The 26,895-nt window shown below is 40.5% G+C and overlaps 2 protein-coding genes and 1 long non-coding RNA gene across 3 annotated transcripts in view; 2 read left to right on the forward strand and 1 right to left on the reverse strand.

Annotated features, from left to right (window-relative positions):
• Positions 1 to 26,895, reverse strand: part of LOC127656798 (disks large-associated protein 2-like) — a 215,888-nt gene that overhangs the window by 44,925 nt on the left and 144,068 nt on the right. Inside the window, exons 4-5 of the mRNA XM_052145257.1 lie at positions 23,295 to 23,488; positions 15,859 to 15,927 (exon numbers count right to left, since the gene is read on the reverse strand). Of these exons, the coding sequence (XP_052001217.1) occupies positions 15,859 to 15,927; positions 23,295 to 23,488 (263 nt within the window). The remainder of the gene's footprint in view (positions 1 to 15,858; positions 15,928 to 23,294; positions 23,489 to 26,895) is intronic.
• LOC127656799 (uncharacterized) lies at positions 1,512 to 11,980 on the forward strand. Its single transcript, XM_052145258.1, has 6 exons — positions 1,512 to 1,993; positions 5,128 to 5,344; positions 5,451 to 5,577; positions 5,893 to 6,188; positions 6,355 to 6,445; positions 11,717 to 11,980. The coding sequence occupies exons 1-4, from the start codon at positions 1,714 to 1,716 to the stop codon at positions 6,124 to 6,126; spliced, it is 858 nt and encodes a 285-aa protein (XP_052001218.1). The 5' UTR covers positions 1,512 to 1,713; the 3' UTR covers positions 6,127 to 6,188; positions 6,355 to 6,445; positions 11,717 to 11,980.
• Positions 13,320 to 14,309, forward strand: LOC127656801 (uncharacterized). Its single transcript, XR_007972207.1, has 3 exons — positions 13,320 to 13,343; positions 13,448 to 13,515; positions 13,667 to 14,309. It is a non-coding gene; the product is annotated as an uncharacterized LOC127656801 (long non-coding RNA).

Consider the following 26,895-nt stretch of genomic DNA (forward strand, 5'->3'; position numbering starts at 1 on the left):
AATCGCGGATGTTTTCGGCGTTGAAACTATTTTTGCCACACGGCTCACGCTGAGCTCAGCAGCTCTGGGTTGAGTACAACATTTAAATGATCAGTAGATTATTGCAAAGACACAAAAGCAAATAAAAATGATTCAAACCAAACCTATAGCCTAGTACACTACAATTTATATGTCTGCATGCAAGTAAACTTAATAAAATAAATAAAGTAAAAAATTAATAAACTGCTGGACCTTTTGCCATTCTATATATAGAGGTGTACAGTTTAGACACAACATTAACCAATCACAACCAAGTGTGCTGAAAAATATGAAGTGCAAGTGACTGCCCGCTGGTGTCCTTGAAGCAGCAATAACCTCAGCTTATTATGACCTTATTAAAGAATAAATTCAGCGTTGGACCCCATAGATAACTTTATTTTCTGCGCAGAGTCACTGCTGTTTATCGCAGAAGAGACGCAGCCAATGCGAACATCCAACGCGACCGCCCCGCTCAAGCACCACTCGCGCCCTGCTCACGGAGGATGTGTGAACCCGGTGTTAAAGCCCATGGTGCAGGTTTTTTTTTTTTTTTGGCAATTTTCTAGTTGGTAATAAACATTTAAACAGTTATCCATTGTATTTGATGTTGTAGGGTACTACAAAAAAGAAATATAATACGGAAAAGTAGGTGATATGTTAGCTTTTAGCTACAGCTTAGCGATTATTCTTATTTCTCCCACAATGCATTCCATGACGTCACATGAGGTACTCGCTGACTGTTAGACGACAGAAGAAAGCCCGCGGCCCGCCTTACAATTGAGGGAGAGTGAGACGAGGAGTAGCTAACTAGTGAAAGAGTGACAGTGACAGATTTATAAGTAAGTAGATAGATAGAATAGCATAGCATAGATAGAACAGCATAGATAGTGAGAGATAGCATAGCATAACAGATAACTTAGAGATAGATAAAGAGTAGATCATAAATAACGTTAGTCAAAATGGTTTATTACTGTGTTTGTGGCGGGTGCAAGAACTCCAGCAAAACTGGACATAGGGTCCATTCCTTCCCCAAGGACAAAGGGATCTTCCGAAGCTGGGTGCAGTTTGTGAAGATTAGGCGGGCAGATTTTTCAGCTAGCTCTGTCACCGCCTACTCGAGAATATGCAGCGCGCATTTCAAAGAGGAGGATTACCACTCAGGGATGCTAAAATGGTCTCACTTGGATTAAAGAGTGAGAGGAGTGCTAAATTACTTCCTACCGCCGTGCGTCTGTGAACGCAAACCTCTCTGCTTGCCCCGTCCCGAGGTCGAGAGACACCGTCTGCCGCAGCGAGAAATTGCCACGGTAAGCATCATGCTAACGTTAATGTTTACAAGCTGCGTGTTAGCTAGCTCTGTGTGTATTTTGTATACCGTGTTCCCTTTGACACAGCCTCCACTAACTTACAAGCACGATCACTCTGACATTAGAAGAGCATATTCACGAATAAAAATTAGAATAATAACAAAATTGCCCTGAAGTAAAAGTCCATATCATCATGAAAGCTTTATGGCTGTGCCATAGGTTATTGTTTCCACTGGGAAACTAACGTTAGTTGTAGCACACACGTCCCATTTTATTGATGGACTTATGAAATGACTGGGAATATTTACTTATCTTCTTGGAATTTCAAAGATGATAAGTAAATAATTCTCAGTACTTCCAAGTTGAAAATAAATGATTAAATGTTTCCATGTACTCCTGCAATGTGCTTGTACACCCAATGTGCTTGCGAATCACTGTTCTAAGTATTCATAGTATACCCACCTCTTATTTCACCACTACACTCATTTGCATTTTGCTGACCCTTTTTCATATTTGTTTTCGCAAGATGTTGACAGACGCCTCACAGCAGGAGACTGTGGACAGTGTAGACACTGTGGAGAGTGTCGATACTGGGGATCAGCCCTTGCCCTCCTCCACTTCTGACGCTGGGACACAGTGTTCTTTGAAGCCCCCCCGATGGTCTCACGGTAAAACTTGGGTATTTTAAGAGGTAGTAATTAGATATAGTCTCTAAAACATTGCCAGTATCTATGCGATCAGAACATTTCCATACACATTGATTAAATTAATACATAGCCTACACCAAAAAACATACCAGTTTAGATTTGCCATGATGGGCCTTACTGAAACCTGGCTTACAGGTAAAATTAATACTAGTTTTTTGGAGGTTCCTGGTTATAGCTGTTTTCGAAAAGATAGAAAGATGAAGAAGGGTGGAGGGGTGCTAATCTATGTACACAACTCTTTGAAATGTATTGAACTAACAATAGATTGTGATGTCCAAATAGAATATCTATGTGTTGACATCTCTCTATCTCCTAGAATGCATTGTCTTATTCTGTTGTTGTATAATCCGCCATCTACTAACGAGGAGCAATTTTGTAATGAATTAGAGAAACTGTTGAAGGTAATATCACATAAATCTGAAATTATTGTCATGGGCGATTTTAACATTGATTGGTTTAACAAAAGTAAAAAGAGAAAATTAAAAGTATTAATGACCAAATTTGATTTTACGCAGCATGTGAAAGGGGCTACAAGAATTACAAAAACGAGTAAGACGCAAATTGATTTAATTTTTACAAACAGAGAAGAACGTATTCTGAAATTTTATAACTTCTTGACTGGAATGTCAGATCATAATATGATCCTGATGGTGAGAAAATTATCTAATAAATTAATATCTAATTATCTAATATCTGTAAAATCTAAAAAGCCTAACTACAAATCACTAATAATTCCTAAAAATGATGTTCCTAAATTGGACAATGAGTTAAAAGAAATAAATTGGTATAACATGGTGTGGGATGATGTGGACAGTAGCTGTAGGCAAGTCATGAATAAAATAGATGCAACTGTGTCTAAATACTTAAAAGTGAGGAAAAGTGGTAAACAGAGATCTTTACCCTGGATAAATGAATCTATTAAAAAACTTATGAAGCAACGAGACCATATCTTAAAACAAGCAATTAAAAGCAAGCTTAATAGTGATATGGTTCTATATAAAAGCCTAAGAAATCGCGTGATAAAGGATATGAGACTTGCTAAAAGTAATTACTATATCACATCAATTACTGAGGCAAGAGGAAATCCTTCAGTAATGTGGAAAACAATTAACAACATTATGAAACCCAAAGGAAAGCAACCGCACTTGTGTGAACTTAAAATTGGAGATAAGTTTGTAAATGACAGTAAGAGTATCGCCCAGGAATTTAATGAGTACTTTATTTCGTCGGTTCAGGAAGTGTCGGATTGCTATGATTTGAGTAATAGGGTAGAGCATCACCAACCAAACAAATTAATTGACGCATTTTCACTTGAACAAACGACTGAGCAAGAGGTTCTAACTGTCATTGAAAAAAATAAAAAATAGTCATGCCAAAGATCTTTTTAATATTGACACTTCCTTTTTGAAAAGAAATAAAGAAATACTGGTAAAACCTTTAACTAAACTGGTAAATCTCTCTTTTAAAAATGGAGAGTTTCCAAGTGTTTGGAAACAATCTAGGGTTATACCTATATATAAATCTGGGAAGGTTGATCTAGCATGCAATTATAGACCAGTCAGCATCTCACCCATTTTTTCTAAGGTGTTGGAAAAGATTGTAGCCAATCAGCTAATGTCTTTTTTACAGTTCAATGACATACTGCATCCTCTGCAATTTGGATTCCGGCCACAATACTCGACAGAAACGGCCAATTGCTATTTTATTGAACAACTTAAACTAGCAATTGACAAAGGTCAAATAGTGGGAGGAGTTTTTATGGACGTAAAAAAAGCCTTTGACGCACTTAATCATGATGTACTTTTACAGAAATTATCTCAGCTAAATTTTGAAAAAAGAACATAGACAACAATGTGTAATAATTAATAATGAAAAGTCACCCTTTGCAATGCTGAAAACGGGGGTTCCCCAGGGATCAATTCTTGGGCCTCTGCTTTTCACATTGTACATTAATGATTTACCAAATGTATGTCCGGGCGCAGGTTTCCAAATGTATGCAGATGATGCAGTTGCAAAATGAGTGGCAAAAGTGTTGAGGCAATTACAGAACAGTTACAGCAACATATTAATTCTGTGTCAATATGGTTTCAAAACTCAGGACTATCCCTTAATCTGAGTAAGACAGTGTCAGTTTGTTTTGCTTCCAGATTACACCCCATGGAAGAACTGCATCTGACAATTAATGGTCAAAGAATTGCCCAGGTTAAAGAAGTAAAATATCTGGGATTAATCCTGGACTCCCATTTATCATTTGAAAGTCATGTAAAAAAAATCACTAGAACAACTAGGGCAAACTTGTATAGTTTCAGAGTCATACGGGACTGTTTAACATTTCATGCGGCAAATACATTTATGCACACAATGATTTTTTCTCACCTAAGTTATTGTATAACCTCCTGGTCACAGGCAACAGACACAACATTCAGGCCCCTAAGATTGATTTACAACAGAGCTTTAAAAATATTGGATAAAAAAACTGTTAGAACACACCATTGTGGAGTATTGCAGAGGTTGAACTTTTTAAATTTTGAAAATTTTATTAAATTTAGTAACTTGAAATTAATGTATAAATGTTTGCATAAACAAGCCCCTGAAGTTTTTAGACGTCACATAGTCCCACTTCGATCAGTGGGCTCCATTACACGAGGGGCTGCTAATGGAAATGTGAAAGTGCCCGTTAGAAAAAAGACCTTTGGCCAGTCGGCTTTTACTGTACAAAGTGCTAAGCTCTGGAACTCCTTGCCCGCCGAGCTGAAACAGGACTTAGATCTGGGGGCTTTTAAAAATGAATTAAAGCGTTTTTTAAAAAGAGATCAAGTATGCAATCATTTATAGTTTGCGCTCAAATGCACATTTCTTTATGCAGTGTCAGAATTTAGTAATGCTCTTGTAAATGTAAATGTATTCTTTTTTACTTTCTGTATGTATTGTTATGTGGAAAACCCATCTGGGGACGGACATTGCAAATTAGCCTTGGCTATAAATGTTGTAGTGTGGTGCATGTTGATTGTTCCCACTTGTCCCTATCAAATAAATAATATATATATATATATATGATTGTCTCATATTTGGGTATGTTTACTGCCTCTCCACAGCTGTGCAGGTTAACCTGAAGCCCAAGATGGTCAGCGTGGGCACACAGACATCATTCGGCACACAAACCTCCACTCCCCTTGCTAGTCCTGAACAGACAGATGAAGATGATGATAATGCCTCTGTCATCAGTGACTTATCGTGGGTGCCCGAAGAGCCGATGCATGAGGAAGACTTGTTTGATGAGGAGCCACCTTACACGTGTGACCCCCATCACAAGTGAGATAGTTTAAAACCAACATAGACCATTTTGAATGCTCATTTTTGTGTACTGTAGCTTTGGTAGTTTGAATGCCCCCCAACAACAATTTTTTTGTTCTTGTAGTGGCATTGACAAATTCATTGTTTGCCAAGAGGAGCTGATGGGCCTTTTTGTCATCTGTCCGGCCTGTTGTGAGAGGTCAGATAGTAGCATCGTGCAGCAGGAAGGAACTTTTCTTAAGATCAAGCAGGTACGGTTTTGTTTACGCAGCAGGCCATCTGATTAGAAAATCAGAATATCTAATTACAATCTGATAGCTCTGACTGTCTTGCCAGTTAATTTAATTTACAATGTATGTACCAGGCTGGCTTTAGTCTATTGGTTTGTGATGGCATCATATTTGAGTGTTATACTGTATTGGTCATGTGTGTTTCATTGAAAACATGAAACCTTTGACCAGTAATGTACAGTACCTAATCTATATTGAATCCTGATATACTGTTGATTACACTTTTTTTTTTTCTTTTTCTTCTTCTTCTTCTTTTTTTTTTTTTTACATATCTAGGTCTGTGCATCATGTGGCTACCACCGTTTCTGGCAAAACCAGCCAATGCTCCACAGGAACATGCCGACCTGCAACCTCCTAAGCGGGGCCATTCATTTCACTGGATGTTTGGCCACCCAGACAATAAGAATGTTGACTCTGTTTGGCCTGCAGTGCATCAGTGCAAGCAGTTACTTTCGCCATCAGCGCCGCTACACCATCCCTGTAATCGTTCAGGCCTGGCAAAACGATTAAGCGAAGAATTTTAGTGACCTACGGGCAATGGATGGCGGGCTAGTTCTTGCTGGTGACTGCAGGTAAATCAGTGTGAGAGCTCATAGACCAGTTGCACATTTTGATTTTTTTATTTGTTATCATGTAGGGTGGCTTTAGTTGGCATTTGCAGATGACATGGTGGATTGTCTTTACAGACCTTGGTTATTAAAAACTTGAAACCTAATTCAAATTTGTAATTAATTCCAGGTCAGATTCTCCTGGGCACTGCGCGAAGTATGGATCCTACTCTCTGATCGAGGACAGAGTGAACAAGGTGGTGGATGTTCAGCTTGTTCAGGTAAACCTGATGTTATTAGACAAAGAAATGAACTCTGCAATTTAGTAAACTGATTGTATATTAATATAACATCTTTCCACTAGTACAACGATGCTTAGAGCTTTGTGTATTGCCTAACTAGAGTACAGTGTATCGTAATGCTTGGACCAGCAGCGCGTCGGTTCATTCACGCCTCCTTCAACAACACCAGCATTTTACACTTACACTGTTATGTCATGTTGTCAGAGATCAGTCAAGTTCATTGCAGTCCACCACTCAAAGATCACTCTCCCCAGAATTCTAAATCACAAACACCTGGTCATCACTTATCACCTCATCAGCCAACTCATAAAAACACTCACCTTGTATCCAGTCTTTGTCAAGCCTCCAACAGGAACAGACCATTTCTCCCTGAGTCCTGATATCTCCGTCGATCCTGAAAACCTGAGTATTCCGTTTTCTTACCTGATTCATACTAACCCTATGCACTGTTGTTCTGCCATCTCCAGATCACTTATCTGATTCCTGAACCCTTGTCTGAGATCTGATCAAACCGGCCCGATTGCTCCTAGAAAAGAGAAGGAGTTAACTGATACAGAGTGAATGTTCTACGATCCAAGTCATTTGGATTTCCAGTTGTTCTCCATGCAACGAACTATCTTCACTAAACCAGCACCTGAAAAGTCACCTGATACTTACCTTTCACCTTCTATACTTGAATAAAACTATATTTGAATCACTTACCTCCGATCTCCTGGTCTCTACCCTGACAGAAGGCTTGGCCGAAAAAAGGGGAAGAAGAACAGCGCGATGGAATCTGTTTGTAATATTGATAACCCTGCACAACCGACAGCCGCCGCTGTTAATCCCAGTCAGCCAGCTTCCAGCACTTCCGTAAACCCCGCTCTTTCTCTGGTTTGCTTCACCAATCCAACTTCCCGTCCAGCGCCATTCTCCGGCCGGGCGGAGGATTGCAACGGTTTCCTGTTACAGTGTTCGCTCGCTCTAGAACAACAAATCCAGTTATACCCCACTGAAAAGTCGAGGGTTGCTTTTATTATTCAACAGTTATCAGGAGCTGCATTAAGATGGGCTGAAACTTTGTGGCTGCAGGAATCTACCGTTACTTCCTCTGTACAAGAATTTATAAACCATTTCAAAGAAGTTTTCGGGCTTCCAGCAGATGATTCATCCATCAGTGACAAGCTATTGCAATTACACCAAGGCAAGAAGTCAGTTGCTGAATATTCACTGGAATTCTGCACTCTAGCCGCCGCCAGTGGGTGGAACGAAAAAGCGCTCATTTCCATCTACCGACGTGGTTTGAATCCTGCACTCCGCCTTCAACTTGCGATTTATGAAGATAGCCTGGGGGTCGAGAAATTCATACAGCAAGCTCTCCGTGTGCACCAAAGATCTCAAGGCTGCTATCGCGAAGCCCAGCAACCCACCTTTTCACCACCTATAAACGACCCTCCGAAGTCACTGTCGAGAAGATGCAGGTGGATAACTATCGACTGTCCCAAGCTGAACGTTCTCGCCATCGAGAGTTAAAACTGTGTCTATATTGTGGAATGGGAGGACATTTTCTTCGTTCATGCCCTACACGACCTCCTAGAATGCTTGTGAGTTCTGTCTGCACGTCCGCCTCTGTATCAGCTCCGTTAACGATATCTGTGATTCTGAAATCTACACGTTTCCATGTCTCTGCTACAGCCATTGTGGATTCCGGGTCAGCAGGAGACTTCATCTCCGGGCAGCTCTGTCAGAAACTCCAACTTCAACAATCCGCCACCTCCAAGCCATACGCCATCCATGCAGTGACGGGTGAAACCATTAATCAGGGGTATGTCACGTCTCGAATTAAACCTATTCTACTCTGTATTGAAGACACCCACCATGAACCTTTTGTACTTGAGAATAGCCAGACTGATATTATCCTTGGCCGTCCATGGCTTATACGACATCAACCTAACATTGACTGGAAATCGGGTAAGATTTTGAAATGGGGTTGCCTGTGCTCGTCCATGAGTTTTGAACACCCCGTATCGCCCATCGCCAACTTGCCCGGCACCAACCCGATGAATTCAACCTCCATTGAAAGCCCCATAGACAACTTGTCGGTATCCATTCCTTCATGCTACTCTCAATATTCAGATGTATTCAACCCCGTCAAGGCTGCCAAGTTACCACCCCATCGAACATGGGATTGTGCCATCGATCTGATTCCTGGAGAATCCATCCCCAAGGGGCGAATCTACTCTCTGGCTATTCCTGAGCAAGAAGCCATGAAACAGTATATTGAAGAAGCATTAAAACAAGGCTATATTCGGGCCTCTACTTCACCTGCTGCCGCCAGTTTCTTCTTTGTCCCTAAGAAAGATGGAGGTTTATGTCCGTGTATAGATTATAGAGCTTTAAACAAGATAACCGTCAAGTTCAGTTACCCACTCCCATTGGTTCCCTCTTCACTTGAACAACTTCGAGAAGCCAAGATATTCACCAAGCTGGATTTGAGAAGTGCATACAATCTCATTCGAATCCGAAAGGGCGACGAGTGGAAGACTGCATTCATCACTCCAGCAGGACACTACGAATATCTCGTCATGCCGTATGGTCTGGTCAACGCCCCTTCAGTTTTCCAAAGTTTCATGGATGAAGTTTTCTGAGACTACCTGAATCAATTTGTCATTATCTACATAGACGATATCCTAATCTACTCCAGAAACTTGGTGGAGCATCAGCAACATGTCTCTCAGGTACTCCAACAGCTACGTGAATTCTCCCTGTTCCTGAAAGCAGAGAAGTGCTCCTTCCATCAAACCTCAGTCGAATTTCTCGGTTACCACCTCAGTGAAAGAGGAGTAGAGATGGATGATCGTAAAACCAAAGCCATTACTTCCTGGACCACTCCACAGTCTGTCAAAGAGTTACAACGATTTCTTGGATTTGCGAATTTCTATCGAAGATTTATTTATCAATACAGCCTGCTTACAGCTCCTCTGACCTCTCTACTCAAAGGAAAACCGAAAACACTGCTCTGGACCACTGAGGCTGAACATGCCTTTCAATCTCTCAAAACCGCATTCACCACAGCCCCCTTACTCCAACACCCGAACCCTGAAAAGATGTTCATTGTGGAAGTAGATGCTTCTACAACAGGAGTAGGAGCGGTGTTGTCACAAGACTCTGCTTCCTCACCTAAACCCATGCCCTGTGCATTCTTCTCCCACAAGCTATCTCCTGCAGAAGTGAACTATGATATTGGTAATCGAGAACTCCTGGCCGTTAAACTTGCGCTAGAAGAGTGGAGACACTGGCTAGAAGGAGCCAAACATCCATTCCTAGTTCTCACAGACCACAAGAATCTGCAGTACTTGAAAGAGGCAAGGAGACTTAACCCACGCCAGGCCAGATGGGCACTCTTCTTTACTCGCTTCCATTTCCAGATCTCCTATCGTCCGGGTTCGAAGAACGTCCGAGCAGACGCCTTGTCCCGTCTCCATGCCCCGAAATTTCCCACGAAGAACCTGAGAGTATACTCCCCAAAAAAATGTTTGTCAATCCCATTCAGTGGGACCTAAATGAACAACTGCTTGAAATGTCTCAACACCAACCCAGTCCTCCAGAATGTCCTATCGGAAAGATATACGTACCCGAAGAATTTCGTACCTCTCTAATCTCCTCCGCACACTCGTCTGTCGGCACAGGTCATCCTGGAGTTAATAAGACCTATTCCACTCTTCAAACTCAATACTGGTGGTCCAACATGTTACAGGATATCAAGACTTTCATCCAAGGATGCATTCTCTGTGCCATGAACAAGAACCCTCGTCACTTACCCACTGGAAAACTCATGTCTCTGCCAGTCCTGCAACGACCTTGGTCGCACATTGGACGACTTCGTCACTGACCTTCCTCCCTCAGACGAGAATACATGTATCCTGGTAACTATTGATCATTTTTCCAAAGCCGGCAAATTAATTCCCCTCAAGAACTTACCCACAGCCTTCGGGACTGCAGAGCTATTGATGGAACACGTCTTCCGGAATTTTGGCATCCCGGAGGATATTGTGTCAGACAGAGGGCCACAATTTATCTCCAAGGTGTGGCGAGCCTTCTTTGCACTAATGAATGTTACAGTGAGTTTAACATCAGGGTACCACCTACAAGCAAATGGTCAAGCGGAGCGAAAAATACAAGATGTCAGTCGTTTCCTTCGTACTTTCTGCCATTCGAATCAACATCTCTGGAGCCGATATATCGTATGGGCAGAGTATGCTCAAAACTCCCTTCAACAAACCTCTACGAATCTAACACCATTTCAATGTGTACTGGGTTATCAACCACCATTGTTTCCATGGTCCGGTGAGTCATCTGAAGTCCCCGCAGTTAACACTTGGTTCCAAAACAGTGAGAGGGTATGGAACCAAACTCATCATCATCTCCAACAAGCCTTGAACCGTCAACAACACTTCGCAGACATTCACCGCAGTAACACTCCTGAATATCAGCCTGGGCAACTGGTCTGGCTTTCGACCAGAGACATCCGTCTAAGACTCCCTTGTCGTAAACTAAGTCCGAGATACATTGGTCCATTCCCGTTGTAAGACAACTTAACCCAGTCACCTACCAGCTCCGTTTACCAGCCCAATATCGCATCCACCCCTCATTCCACGTCTCACTCTTGAAACCCCATCATCCACTTGTTCCTGTTCCCTCCACAGACCTAGTGCACGATGACAACCCCCCAGTACCTCCCATTGAAGCCGACCCCATCTATACTGTTAGAGATATCCTGGACTCCCGACGTCGTAGGGGTCTACTCGAATATCTGGTAGACTGGGAAGACTATGGCCCAGAAGAGAGGTGTTGGGTACCTCGAAGGGACATCCTCGACCCCATGTTACTCACAGAATTCCACGAACTTCATCCTGAAAGGCCTGCTCCGCGACCCCAAGGTAGACCCCCACGACGTCAAGGTACTAGGTCCGCTGGCGCGGACTCTGGAGGGGGGGTGTAATGTCAGAGATCAGTCAGGTTCATTGCAGTCCACCACTCAAAGATCACTCTCCCCAGAATTCTAAATCACAAACACCTGGTCATCACTTATCACCTCATCAGCCAACTCATAAAAACACTCACCTTGTATCCAGTCTTTGTCAAGCCTCCAACAGGAACAGACCATTTCTCCCTGAGTCCTGATATCTCCGTCGATCCTGAAAACCTGAGTATTCCGTTTTCTTACCTGATTCATACTAACCCTATGCACTGTTGTTCTGCCATCTCCAGATCACTTATCCGATTCCTGAACCCTTGTCTGAGATCTGATCAAACCGGCCCGATTGCTCCTAGAAAAGAGGAGTTAACTGATACAGAGTGAATGTTCTACGATCCAAGTCATTTGGATTTCCAGTTGTTCTCCGTGCAACGAACTATCTTCACTAAACCAGCACCTGAAAAGTCACCTGATACTTACCTTTCACCTTCTATACTTGAATAAAACTATATTTGAATCACTTACCTCCGATCTCCTGGTCTCTACCCTGACACATGTTGCAGAGCTCAGAGGTCCCCAACAGCTCATGGTGTGAGCTTGAAGGGCTCAAGCGCAGTGTTGGCCTGCTGAGGGGAAAGGACCTGCATTTAGCAACGCTGATCACGGACCGTCATCGCCAGGTATTTACAATAAAAATGCAGTATAGAATGTAAACATCTGAATTGCACTGAAGCTGGATGTTTGTGGTTTGCTGATACACGGAGGGCCACACAGGTCAATCATCCACAAAAGTTTGTTTATTTCTCCTTAGGTTGCCAAATGGGTGAGAGAGGAGCTGAGCCCTGAAGGGACACGGCATTATTTTGATGTGTGGCACATTGCCAAAAGTATGTATCCATTGTTGGAACCTTGAAGCAGTTTTTGTTAGTGCATGTCAATTAATACCATTTGTTCTAAAACAGGTCTGGGGAAGGCATTGGATGCAGCTTCAAAAGAGTGTGACCAACTACAGCTGTGGAGGCCTGCTATAGTGAATCACCTCTATTGGACTGCAGCCTCAACCCCAGACGGCAACCCAGCAGTCATGGAGGCTAAATGGAAAAGTTTAGTCAACCACATCCAGGACATCCATGACCATGACACCCCTGCTTTCTCCAGTTGTGCCCATGGCCCTCTAGACGGGGATCAGCGCAACAAAGAGTGGCTGGACCCAGGTACAGTACACACAGCATGTGGTATTATGTACGCTCTACAGTTTTGTTGTATTTGCTGTCTGAGTGCTTTGACATGTGACCTATGATGATTAAATTATTTTTTCATTCCCTGGCAATCTCATAACATTCTGTTTACTGTTTATGTTTGCTATAATTCATATGCAGGACCATTTCATGTGTTTCCATTAAAAAGAATTTTTGTCTGAATCTATCTTGTCTATTTATACGTTTTCCATCTGTGTGTCTGTCTGCCTCCCTGTCTTGGTCTTTGTAGGCTCATTGGCAGCAGTAAAGTTGGAGAACATAATCACGAGGACTGCCTTACTGAAAGATGTTCGACAGCTGTCTCCACAGCATCAGACATTCTCCCTTGAGGCTTACCACTCCCTCATCTTGCACTTCGCACCCAAGCACACAGGGTTTTCATACGTTGGGATGTATAGCAGGTCAGTGCTATCCAAGGAATAATACAGCCAATTATTATGCCTTTTATAGTAATAATAGTACCTATTATCATGCCTATTGTAGTAAAAAAATCTCAAATGTGTTATTTTGTAGGCTTCTCTTAGCGGCGCTGCATTACAATCACAATGCCAACCGCGAGACAGCACGGAAAAGTGATGGGACGGAGAAGTACTGTGTGCGGTATCCGGCTTCAGAAAAGGTGCCCATGTGGTGCGCCCCATCAAAGAGGCAGCCTCATACGGTAAGCAGTGTCATGCAGTTCTATCATATTTTGAGATGGCTCACGAGACATCTGTGATCAGTGGCAATGATCTTTATTCAGTATTATTATTATTATATCTGCAGGTTATGCAACATCATTGATGAAGGCCCTTCAGGAAAGCTACACCCATTCACCTGCAGCTCTTCGAGAGGTTAGCGCTAATTTGTCCTCCGATGCACCCGCCCCCATCGCTAAATCCTTCGAACAGGTTCCTAAGGAGGAGGCCGTCAGCCTCTTCCTAGCCCGGCAGTCACGCTACAAGAGAATCTAAATTCACATTATTATTATTTTTTTTTCCACAGACAAGTCCAATGATTTAGTTGTAAGTATTTATTTTAGTTGTTATTTATCTTCTTTCCTTCTGTCCCTGTCATCTCATTTGGTGGTGGTTTCCTGTATTCTGCATGTTTTGTGTGTTGTTGCTTTGGTTTTACTTTGCACTAAATCATTACTTTTTTTCGTCTTTGTAAGTGGCATTAATTGTCGCTGTACCCCATTCAAGGGGTCCTGCATGCTGCATGTTTGCTCCTCTGTCTGTTATTTGCATGAAATTAGTTTTATGTAATTCAAAATAATTTACCAATCATTTTACCTGTGCCTTGTCAACCTCTGTGTGCGGTGTTGTCTGGGTTCACTGTGTGTCAGCTTGATATGCTTTTGCATGTATCACTGCATATGCATTCATGAAAGAGTGTGAGTGTGTGTGAGTGACTGTGTGTGACTGTGTGTGAGTAAGTGAGTGTGAGTGAGTGCGAGAACCATCAGTTGACCCTCAGGTAAGACCACACTTTTGCAGGCAAAAGAAACAATGTGCAAAGGTTTCAGGTCTAGCCCTTCATCAGTGGGCTTTTTTTATATAGATTTGTTTACTTGCAACCTGTGTCTTTGTTCAGTAATCCTTGTCCTTGTTCAGTAAATGTTTAGTAACCCTTACAAGCAATGCCAATAAACTGTTTTTTCTTATTAAAATTCATGTGTTCTGTGTACTTTATAACATTTTAAGGGCAATTGAGCGATCACAACAGAATAAACAATTATTTTTATTCATTCTCATCCAAACGAGGCCATTGAAAGCCCTGATAGGTTTGGTCACCACTTTGGAAGTTTTGTCTGATGGTTGAAACCACACAAGAGGGTAGAGGCTTCCTTATACTCCTCCCTAAAACTCCATAAGCCCAGCGTATAGCCTGCCTGTACGCAGTGTACCGGTATTGCCTAGGAATAAGTAGGAAAGATTCTTAAGTTTTAAACTCTGTAAGTAGGTTGGAAACGTCATTTGAAGCCTGTCTCTTATGCATGTTTGTGCATGCAACACATCTCCTGTCACCTATTGCTGTTGTTCAAAGGACTCAGTGTAAAAACATTGGTAAAGTAAACATAAACCATGAACATACTCGTGCGTGCTGGCTTGAAGGGGACCATGATCCTGTCTGAAGTGTGAATATGCTATTTGTAGCACAAACGGATTCAGGCAGCATGCCTCAAATCCAGGATGCTGCGTTAGGCACGTTACATCTGCTGGCCGCGGGGTGAGATCCTCGACCAGCGACCAAAAGCAGCTCACCTCCCTACAACACAAGCTCTCCACCACAGTTTCCATGGGACGACACCGCCCACACAGACACCTGCCAAACACAGCGACACAGACGCTTACTACTCACTCACTCCCTCTCCCGGTAAGCCTGACGGTGTCAATGACAATCAATCACGAGGAAAACTAGTTGGCACTATCAACAATAATCACAGTGACGACGCCTACTCGGCGTCGGCTACGGCTGAAACAACATTTTCACCGGAGAAAGAGGTAAAAGCTTAGAAATAAAGCATAAAAGTTATTGTATGCACTGCTGTTCATAGACTACTAGCTCCAGCGGTCATTGCTGCATTTCTAAATGATAGCAACTCACCAGGACACTACACCAACTCTCCATTCATTCTCCTCTGACCATGCATTTATTTGTCTTTGACGGCCATCTGCTCTCGGTATTTCCTCATTCAGCCCTCTCACGTCTAAACGGTTCGAAATTGTATGGCTGTGGGCCATCATAAATGTTAACTGTGGGTCTTGCCACCTCTTCCTCATCCCAGTTAGACGCCATAGTAGTCAGTGCTAGTCTGCTAGAATTAGTTCAAGTAGCTGAGAACGGCTGAGGCTACATTCCACCGCGTCTACCTCATGTGACGTCATCGCCGAATCGCGTAAAAAATAACCGTTTCTAACCAAAAACTACAAAAACTGGACTTTAACACCATTTTGGAGACATTTCTAACTTTATATACATATCTTGACTGCTTTATCTACCCATTAATCGACAGTGGTGTTTAACCTGCACCATGGGCTTTAAGGAACCAGACAAAAAGCAACATGGAGTATGATTAGAAGTTTAGAGTAGTATGATTAGAAGAAGACTTCTACTTTATGTGTGCATCAATGTGTACTACCCTAAAACATATACTTTGTGTGACTAGTGTGTCTTTGTTTGCTTGTATTTACCTTAAATCTGCTGTTATATTGGTGAGGTATTTGACCATGTCTCGGCTTGACTTGTCCAAACGGTATGAGCTGCAAACAGACAAAAGAGACATGATGCTATTTAGGATGTAAAGGTTGACAAAACAAGTAAATACCTAATAGAGGTGTTTTTTAATCTTGCTGTAGGCAACTTCACATGGTTAGTTTTCACTAAGAAGCTTTAAATCTGCTCTGAGCAAGATTGATCACTTATTAATTATGAGTGGTTAATTATGTGAGGCTTTTGTTTCTTTTCTCAGTCACATTGGCTTGGAGATAACAATGTCATCAGACACACACACACACACACACACATAGACATTTTGTAATTCATCTGGTGGAATCTCACACTTTTATACAAGTGTATTTCTGCAGCAGAATTTATTTGGCATATTTTATTACAGGTAAAATAAGTATTTTGTATAATGGGACTGTTTCCCACCACAGTAAACTAAAGCCCCATAATAAACTATATGGCCAAAAGTATGTGAACACCCCCTTTTAATTAATGAGTTTGGTCACTCCAAATGAATTCCAGTGAATACAAATCATCATGGTACTCCATACAATAGCATTCTAGGGCATTGTTTGCTTCCAACTTTGTGACAACAGTTTAAGGGAGAGCACTTTTCTATTCCAGCATGACAATGCCCCTGTGCACAAAGCGAGGTCCATAAAGAAATGGTTACCCTCCTGTGTGGAGGAACTTGACTTGTCTGGTCAAAGCTCAGACCTGAACCCCACTGAACATCTTTGGGGTAAATTGGAATGGCAACTGTGAGCCAGGCCCCATTGCCCAACATCAGTGCCGGACCTCACAGATACTCTTGTGTCTGAATTTGAGCAAATCCCTCCAGCCATTTACATAGAGTATAGTGGAAAGCCTTATCAGAAGAGTGGAAGCTGTTATTGAGGCAAAAGGGAAATTTATGCCAATGGCATTGAAATGTAATGTCAATCAAGCATGTATGGTAAAAAATGGCAAACATGACACATCAAGACAGTCCTTAGAAAGTAGAATGTAAGAGTAAAGCAATGTCAAATTCTGTTTGTTTTTATTATTTATTTATTTACTTTTTTTTTTTTTTTTTTTTTTTTTTACTTTCACAGAACCCATTTTGAACCCCTGATTTAGGTTATGGATTTACTTGTGCCAATGAGTTTATCATATTCAGCTTGAAACTATGAGTTTTTGATTCTATCATATTGGAAATGCTCAATGAGACTAAAGTCAAAGAGTATAAGACCAGATTCTTCTCTTCAGCACTATCCATTTCCAAAACCCTTGCCTGTCGAATTCACACTGCAGCTAGTCACCTCTGGGAATATAATCACACTCTCTCCCACTCTCTCTCAGCTTCAATCATCTCCTGAGATCTGCGGAAATGTGTGTGCAAACATTCCAGAATGTTCAAAACAGATCATGGTGACATTTTGGCTGTGAGCTTTGCATGTAAGACACGGACATGCTTGAGAGCCAACAGACAAAACTGCAGGCTTATTCTAATCTAAGATAATAGAAAGAAAACATGTTTGGAGTGTTTGCTGATGAAGTTAGAGAGTGTGGAGAGACTCTTCAGGATGCAAGGACTAATCTAATTCTGCTGTTGGTGATTCTTGAGCTACAAGCTCAAAAAATCAATACAGTCAATGTGTCCCCCTGGTTTGCACTGTGTGTGTCCTCCGCTGCTGCTGTGTGGGAGATTTCTGAGGCTCTGTTCATGCTGTAACTACAACAGATTCTGAAGCTCAGAGAGGGCAGATGTTCCGCATGTATAATCTAAGCACTGCAGGGAGCTCCATTAAAGCTGTGTCATGTTTAAAGCTATTTTAAATTTTTTCACAATAGTTTATGAAAATGTGGGGCTTTTGGTGCATTCATTTGCAAATACAGTACAAAGAAGACAAATGTGATAATTAAATGAGCTCATCTCTACTGTATGTTCCCAGTAAGATGCAGATAAAATCTAAGTCATTTACATATATACTAAGAGATTCTAAAGGATTATAAGCAATTATGAGCAGGTCCAGATTAATTGCTTCACACTTTCTGTTCTGATTTTTGGGAAAATCTGTAAAATCCTGCTGGATGGATTAAACATGGTAAAATGTTTTACATAGAGCTGGGACTATACACTCCTATTGGTGGCTGAATGCATAATTAAATTAGTACAGGATAATGTACAGGCAACCAGTCTGTATCACAAAATAAACCCAGATAGGATGATCAGTATCACCCTGAAGGGGTTTTTTGTGCAATAATTGACCAGCTGGCTGTACATTATCTCCTGTATTAAATATCTACTTACTGTAAATCATTATAAGCTAGCAGAACTAAAAAAAAATTGAGGCAACTGGTTACATCAAATTTTAAAGTTAATAAATTCCCAAGTTTAGTTAGTAGAACTTTCATGTTTTGATTTTGTACTACACATGCATGTTAATTGCGCTTAACTTAAAATATCGAGTAAGCTAACAAATTCATTTTAATAGCACTTAACTATTTGGCAGAACTTAAAATAACCATGTAAGCTCAACTTATATACTTCAGGTAGAGGGATCCTAACTAATTTAGTTTATTTCTAGTTAGAACTAGTTGTACAGTGAACACTAGCTTGCTGAATGCATGCTAACTGGAAAACAAAGCTTTGATTAGCACAGCAATTTCATATAAGTAAAGCAATATACTGTAGAATAATTTTTAATTGCACCTATTCTCAAGCTAAGCTCAAACTCCACTATTCACCATAATTGTAACCCCAAACATTTCAACATAACAGAAACTCCTCAAAGTAACACAAGAAAACATTAAACACTAAAAAGTTTCCCCCTATACATTAATTTACACAAAGACAGTATAACACTTAATTTGAACATTTACTCTCCCTGTTGAGTGCCATGCAAAGCATGCTGGAAAATAAAACATTTCAATAAAATAAAATAAATATATATATAAAAAATAAATTAATTTTACTTAAAAGGTGTCACTCAAATGAATGAGAAAGTTCTAAATACTCATCAAGGTTATTTTATTTGAACTTATTTTTATGTAAAATAATTAACAAGCCATTCTGATTATTTGCGAATAAAAGGCATTTAAATTCTGTGGAAATCTATGAAGCTTTCTATAGAGGTCTGTGGTTGCTAGATTTCGGTAGGGCTTGGTTATGAGTGGGATGCTCTCTTGTGCCATTCAAATATGTGGGTGGTCCACGCTACTGTTTTGTGCAGTTCATCACTGAACTGATGATCTCTAATAACACTGATTGGAGATCAGCTCCACCAAAGGTTCTTGTGTCTCATCAGTCTGAGGAGCTGCTGTTGGCTGTGTGTCATCAGCACCCTCCCACAGTCTTCCTGTATTCTCTGTGGATTTCCATCAGCTCTTTTTCAGTGGGGTTGGGCCATGCAGAGATAAACAACGCTGCCTCCAGTGATCAGCTTGCATGCACTCTAAAAGCTTACCATACTTTGATTTGTTGTCACTGCATCATGACGCCTCCCAGGCTGCCAAATTCTGCACTTTTCCATCAAAATGTACAGCTGTTCTTATCAGCAGTGGCTTTGTGGAAAAAGTATTCTCAACATTATGTCTTCATCTGCTCAAATGACTAGCTTAGACAAACATGAATTTCCATGCTGGTCCAAGCTAGATTATGCTGGTTTGGTGCTGGCCTAGCTGGGCGTATTCCACTACATTGGTACCAGAAAGCAAAACACACCATACACAGGTGACCACTCATGCTTGTCTATTCAGTAGAAATATCAGTAATCAACAAATGGCCCCTAAGTGAGGGCAGAAATGTTTAAGCATGCATTAAAACAGCTTCTGGAGGGTCCACAAGAGCATATTTGGGATGATTTGTGGCCTCCAACATCATCCTGCACATGTGTTTTAGAGCTGATCAGATGGCCAGTTTGAATCTTAGGCTTTTCTTTTCAAGTCTGATTTTCATGCCAGGGTTTTGCATGACAGAATGGAATGGAGAGTGACACAATACATCTCAAGAGTGAATGCCATAGAAAGCTGGCAGTGGATGTGGATCACATGGGATCTGCAAAGAAGGTGTGAATATCACACACCAACGCTAAAAGACCACAAAGAGATACAAAACTGAACCCAAACATTACATTTTGACAGTGTGAAATATTTTGTGCAGTGAAATGTTATTCACAAGTTTCCATTACTGCTTTTTAAAATAAGTTTTTTATTGTCTTCTACAATCAGAATTCTATTTGAATGGTGAAGGGAACATGAATGAAAAGCTGTTTGAAAGGCACCTTAACCAATGAACTTTGTCTTACAAAAGTAGCTCATACTGGTTTGATTAGTTCCTTATTTTTCCTTTTTAGCCATGCCTATTACTTTGAGGTCATCTATATGCTAATGTACCCTCTAAAGTTTGACAAAATAAATCTAAAACATACAGTCATTCATTTCTGAAAATCAATGCAAAAATATTGATGCCTCATCTTGCACTCCAAATCTTTGTCTAAAAAAACATTTTATGGGGCCTTTTAAGGTCATTGGCTTCTGTCTGTGTATTAAGAAAGTATTAAAGATAGCTGATCACAGGATGAGACCCAAAATCACAGATATTTGTCTTGGTATACATAACATTTCTGTATGTCAAGAAGTACTTACAATGGGAACAGGTCGCATCAGCCGTTTTGAACTTTTCTCTTTTTTCCTCTTTAAAAATTTAAATTCACTTAGCTGGGACCAAGATATATTCATGCCAAGGAAGGTGTTCTTTTAGAATGGACACTGCAGAAACCACATCCTGCCTGAAGGGAGGTTAACATGTGGAGAGCACATCACATGGACTTACCCACCGGAAAGTACCATACATTGAAAGGAGTCCCTGCGGTAGGTCCTCCCTGGATGGGAGCTCTGCCCATGGGAAGACACGGGTTTACTGTCAGGGAAACCGTACTGTGGTAAACACCACATATGGGATTACAGGCAGGGAACCACTACATATGGAGCATCCAAGTACAGGGGCTGACCTGACAGGGAGTACTGGCATCTAATTCATCCGCCGAATTCGCCTGCCACAGCCTGCTGGGGGAGGAAAGACATCCAGGGTTTGCTGGTCCCGGGAACTCACATGGACAAAAAAGCGCATGTTATCCCCTCAGGCAGGGGAAAGGCGCTAAGTGTAAGCAGTATACCCAGCCATCTGCCCGCATATTTACCTGAGTGTTAGCGAGTGTTAGCAGGTACGGAGTGGTGTTGGTGTAGTGGTCTAAAGCACATAACTGGTAATCTGGTAATCAGAAGGATGCTGGTTCGAGCCCCACAGCCACCACCATTGTGTCCTTGAGCAAGGCACTTAACTCCAGGTTGCTCCAAGGGTATTGTCCCTGTAATAAGGGCTCTGTAAGCCGCTTTGGATAAAAGTGTCTGCAAAATGCATAAATGTAAATGTAATGTAAATGGGACGAACTGGCTCAACCCGGAGATTGCAAAATCTTGCAACGGTATTGGGTGTCGCCCAGCCTGCTGCTCCCCTTCTGCTGTCCCCTAAAACAGACAAAGAGCTGCTCTGAGCATCTAAAGCTGTCCAAGTAAACACTCAAGGTGCGTACCGGACACAGCAATGACAAGGGCCACAGTGGACATCACCTGCCCGAGAGCCCGCACCATGACCTTCGTCACCCACATGGCGAGGTCGGTCGCTGAGCGCAGCTCCTGCATCAATCGAGGAGTACCCTTCCTGCACGAGGAGTACCCTTGTGCAGCTCTTTCAGAGCCTTGGCCTGGTGGACCTGTAGGAGGGCCATGGCATACAAGGCGGAGGTGGCCTGTCCAGCAGCACTGTAAGCCTTGGTTGTCAATGACAACGTTCTCGCATCCAAATTCCATTCGCCAATTCTCATTGGCCTTTTCTCAAATATCATAGGTGCTTGGGGCTTCTAAGTTCAAACCCTAGTGTCACTACATCGACACAACATCGAGTGAGTGACAGATAGGGAACTTAATTTAATACAGATATAATGGAACATATCTGACTGTGGAATCCCTGCTGCGATACAATATTAATACTGTATGAATATAATTTATATAATAAAAGCAGTGAATACACTGTTTCATGCACCTACTCAGGGGAAGAGCTCATTTGATGTGCTACACTCACTTTCATTAGATGTACTTTGAGAGAGGCTGACTGCCAAATTTATAACACCATGTTTCAATGCTTTGCATAATGGTGTACAGCCCTACAAAGAACAAAGGCACCAGGTAGTATTGTCTGAGAGTGAGGGGTATAGGAAAAGAGGAGCAGTTACACAGGGTTTTCTCAAAATTTAGTGCAATGTTGCTACAGAAGAAACAATATTGGGAATTTTTCTAAAGTTTGGGAGAAAATATTTTACATTTTAAACCACTTTGTGTGCCTGAAATCTATAACTGTGAAGCTAAATGCAGATGCATTTTTGGAGATATTACTGATGTTTTATCCATTTTATGATATGTCCAGTGCCATCAGCAAGGCATTTTCCTACACTACACAGCAGGCCTAGACATAACCTGCAGCCTTTTCCCCCACAATATATGATATTGAGGTGGGAAAATTTATGATAAAATCTGTTAAACCAAAGAGCCTTTAAGGCAAGTCAGTGCACTCAGCGACCATATTGGTAAAGGCTCTGGGCAGCAATTTCCAGTATTTCCATGCAAGAACAGTCCCAATGTACTATAATAGGCAAAGGCAGAAATATCCCAAAAATATTGGTCCAGATTACATTACAATAACATATTTCAAATCATACCAGAGTATCAAGAATTATTTTTCTTTAGCTTAAATCACGCAAAAACAGTATTTTTTTAGGCTCGTCATGCCAATGCACCTGCAACTTTTTGGGAATAAACAAACAGGTTATTGGCTCCATATTGACTACTGGAATACTTCTATCACAAAATCAATTGGCTTTTTTTAACCTAATGCGGGAATATAGCCACCATAAGTGCTTTTTGATAAGTAGCACCAGTGAAAATCAAGAAACAGTTGGTTCTGTTTTAGCAGGTATCTCTGTGCACTGAATGTACCATTTTCAGCAGCTCGTTTCAAAGATTATATGTGTGTTTGTCATCTTAATTGCTTTAATTTTATACTCAAATTTACCAGCACTGCTAAACATCAGTTCCAAGGAGTAAACCAGGGAGCCCCATTCTCATTTTAGAGCATCTATAATGTGTTATCTTTGATGATACTGCAGATGTTTAAACTATTGCCATGATGGCTCTTAACGATAATAGATATGCATATTCAACAAACAGGATCTCATATATGTAGAACCTGGGCCTCTGTGAAAGTGAAAAAGTTATTAGATAATGATTATGACTCTGTGTGTGTTAATCATTCTGCCTGTATGAGGTTTTAATGAGGTTCACTGGCTTATAAATCAGTGTGTACCTCTGGTCTGAAAGTTGTCTTTGCAGCACAGATTTAACGAGTGCATCAGGCCGAACACTTTTCTGCGGGGAATTTTTAGGGCTGCCATCAGAGTCCCCACTGTCCTGATCACCCATGGCTTTAACGTAACTGCTGCTCCGCATCCTTCTACATGGGATTTCCTCATCTTTCCCTCCCCATTCATCCTGAGGGACCTGTAAACAAACACATACACACAATTGTTTTGGACGTCTACATAATCATTGGATATTAAAGCAAAGTCACACATGCACATGTACAGTGGCCCTAAAAGGTATTTGGAAATTTAAGCCACACTCACAAATCACGCTTTTGCATTTTATGAAAAAAGAAAATTATAATAAAGTGCGATTTATTTAAATAAAATATAGCACAAACACACTTTTCAAGCAAAACATTTAATAAAAGAGGTTTGTTAAGTATGGATGTATATAAAAAAGTCACTATTAAAAAATGAAGCCAAAAAGAATTGGAACACTTTCTGGTTGTGTACAGTACATCCACTAAAAGTGACCTTAGTACCAGAGGGTTAAAATTAATAATACAAAAAAAAAAGGCTTACGAAGGCAAATATACTGTAGATTGAGACAACATATAGCATCAGTTGTTTGTACAAATTAAATTATTACATTTAAAGTGACTCTGAGGCACTTTAAACTGTCTTATATATTATGCTGGAATGAGAGATAAGAGTAATTGAAAAAGAGATGAACAGTTGTTAGCAAAGATGTTTTTTCATTTATACATTTTTTTTCAGAAAAATGTATAAATAAGTTCTTGTTTATAAATAAAAAGAACAGAAAACTTCTCACTGAGAGACAAGAATTGCTTTCGCCAGCATTAGAGCACTCCTATTGTGCAAAGGTGAAAAGAAGTAGAGTATCTTAAAAAGCATCCTTAGTACTATATGTGTCTGTTTACTTGTCATTTTTTTTTTATTTGTATAGCATTCACAACCCGCATCGTTTCAAAGCAGCTTTACAGAAAATCATGCATTACATTTTTTTTTTAACTGTAATATCTATAAAGTCTTCACAGTGATCATTGTGTAGTAATATGACTGTAAATTGTGTATAAAAATTAAATCATTAAATAACAATTGTATTTAGAACCCCTGTGAGCAAGCTGAAGGTGACTGTGGCAAGGAACACAAAACTCCATAAGATGTTGTTTAATGGAGAAAAATAACCTTGTGAGAAACCAGGCTCACTGCGGGGGACAGTTCCCCTCATTCTAAACAACGTGAATATCATGCCAATATTAGTTTTTGTGTGCAGTGCAAGACATGGTTTAAAATTGGTACTGTAAACTAAGTAAGCTTTAAGGTCTAGTGTTTAAAAAAAGTATTTTTTTTTGTTTTTGTTTTTATGAACTGTATGATTAATGACTAATGTCTTTGAAGTCCATCCTGGATTAACTGCAGAAGTTCACATAGATGCATGGTCCTTTGTGACAGTCTATGTATTCCATTTCAAGATTAAGTGTAGTCCATCATTAGACAAAGGTGATGCAGGCAGAAATCAATGAGGTGCATTGCAGTTCGACCGGCAGGTCATTTTGGTGAGGTCTATCCTAAGTCCAAGGTTCAGGCAGTGGCATATGAATTATCCAATGTCTTACAGTTGGAGTTGGCATCAATTCATCCACTGAAGTATATCATAAAAGACTGAAGTGATGTCTGCTAGCACCAGCTGTAGTTTGTCATTATCACTCAGCGACACGTAGCAGTGGAGTTCGACACTAAGCAGGAATGGAGCTGGATCTGGCTGGCTCTGGTAACCCAGAGGTTGAGACTTGGAAACAAATAGAATAATATTAGCATTGCTGCCATTCAATTTTATGTAGAGTTATAGATCATGATAGAAGATTCTGGCTCTGGCAGATCTAACAAAAGCAGCCTAATTGTGAGTTGATGGATAAATTAGGTGCATGCCTGGCTAAATTGACATGTCTTTAGTCTAGACTTAAACTCAGTGAGTGTGCCTGTGTCCCGAACAGTGTTGTGGAGACTACTCAATAGTTTAGGAGCTAAATAGGAAAAGGATCTACCTCCTTTTGTGGATTTTGATATTCTAGAAACTATTAACAAGCCAGAATTTTGTGATTGTAATGAATGTGATGGAATATAGCATGTCAGAATGTTACTTAAATACTGTGGAGCTAGACCATTCAAAACTTTGTATGTAGTTAACAACATTTTTAATTAATACGAATTTAACAGGTAGCCAATGTAACAATGATAAAATGTGGCTGCTGCATTTTGAACCAATTGAAGTTTATTTATTGATCTTGCGGTATATCCTCCCAGTAATGCATTACAATAATCTAAACTTGAGGTCATGAACGCATGAATTTGTTTTTCAGCATCAGCAACAGAGCGCGTGTGTTGTAACATAGAAATATTTCTGAGGTGGAAGAATGCTGTTCTACAAACATTGGAAATATGATTTTAAAAGGACAGATTGGTATAAAATAGAACACCTAAGTTCTTCACTGTAGAAGATGACGTAACTCCATCAAGAGTAAAATTATATTGTAGTGGCTTATTTTTAGAGATTTTGGTCCAATAATTAGTACCTCTGTTTTGTCGGAATTGAGTAGAAGGAAATACACTGTGCTAATATGGAGAATTGTGAATTTTCATTGGGTTTAGAAGAAATATAATGTTAAGTATCATCGGCACAACAGTGGAAACTTATTCCATGATTCCTGATAATATCTACCAGGGGAAGCATGTATAAGGAGAAAAGCCCTAAAACGGATCCCTGTAGCACTCCATACTTCAATTTTGTTTGATTTGACAATACATCACATACACATACAAAGTGGTAGCGGTCTGATAAATAGGACCTAAACCATGCTAATGCAAGTCCACTAATGCCAATATAATTCTGCAGCCTATTCAAGAGAATGTCGTGATCTATAGTGTTGAATGCAGCACTAAGCTCTAAAAGCAATAGGAGAGAAATGTAGCTATGATCAGATGATAAGAACAAGTCATTTGTAACTCCTGCAAATCCTGACTGAAATTGTTCATATATACAATTTCTCTGTAGAAATGAACATAGTTGGGAGGACACTAGCTTTTTTGTATTTTCTACATAAATGGTACATTTGAAATCGGTTTTTAATCAGCCAATTCTCCAGGATCAAGCTGAGGCTTCTCAATAAGGGGTTTGATAACTGCCATTTTAAAGTTTCTTGAGACATGTCCTAAGAATAGCGAGGATTTAATAATATTAAGAAGAAGTTCTGAGATTAGAGGGAATACAGGGAATTTAAGAGCTTAGTTGGTATTGGATCGAACATACATGTTGTAGCTTTTGATTTTTTTATACGTTTTGTTAGCTCTTAATGAACTATGACAGTGAAAGATTGAAGTTGCTCATATGAAAATTATGAAACACTGTTTTCTGAGGTGCTGTGACAGTTGTATTTCTGTTTTTATTTCTGATTATTAAAATTTTATCAGTAAAGAAATTCATGAAGTCATTACTCATGTGCTGCGACGGAATATCTGGTTCAGTCAATGCTTTATTCCTAACCAATTTAGCCACAGTCCTGAATAAACACCTAGGATTGT

This window comes from Xyrauchen texanus, chromosome 16 (assembly GCF_025860055.1).
Source record: "Xyrauchen texanus isolate HMW12.3.18 chromosome 16, RBS_HiC_50CHRs, whole genome shotgun sequence".
NCBI lineage: Eukaryota > Metazoa > Chordata > Actinopteri > Cypriniformes > Catostomidae > Xyrauchen > Xyrauchen texanus.

Coding starts and splice junctions, on each gene's coding strand:
- LOC127656799 (XM_052145258.1), top strand. CDS start 1,714: ATGTACTCCTGCAATGTGCTTGTACACCCAATGTGCTTGCGAATCACT. Junction 1,994..5,127: donor GCCCCCCCGATGGTCTCACG/GTAAAACTTGGG, acceptor GCCTCTCCACAG/CTGTGCAGGTTAACCTGAAG. Junction 5,345..5,450: donor ACGTGTGACCCCCATCACAA/GTGAGATAGTTT, acceptor TTGTTCTTGTAG/TGGCATTGACAAATTCATTG.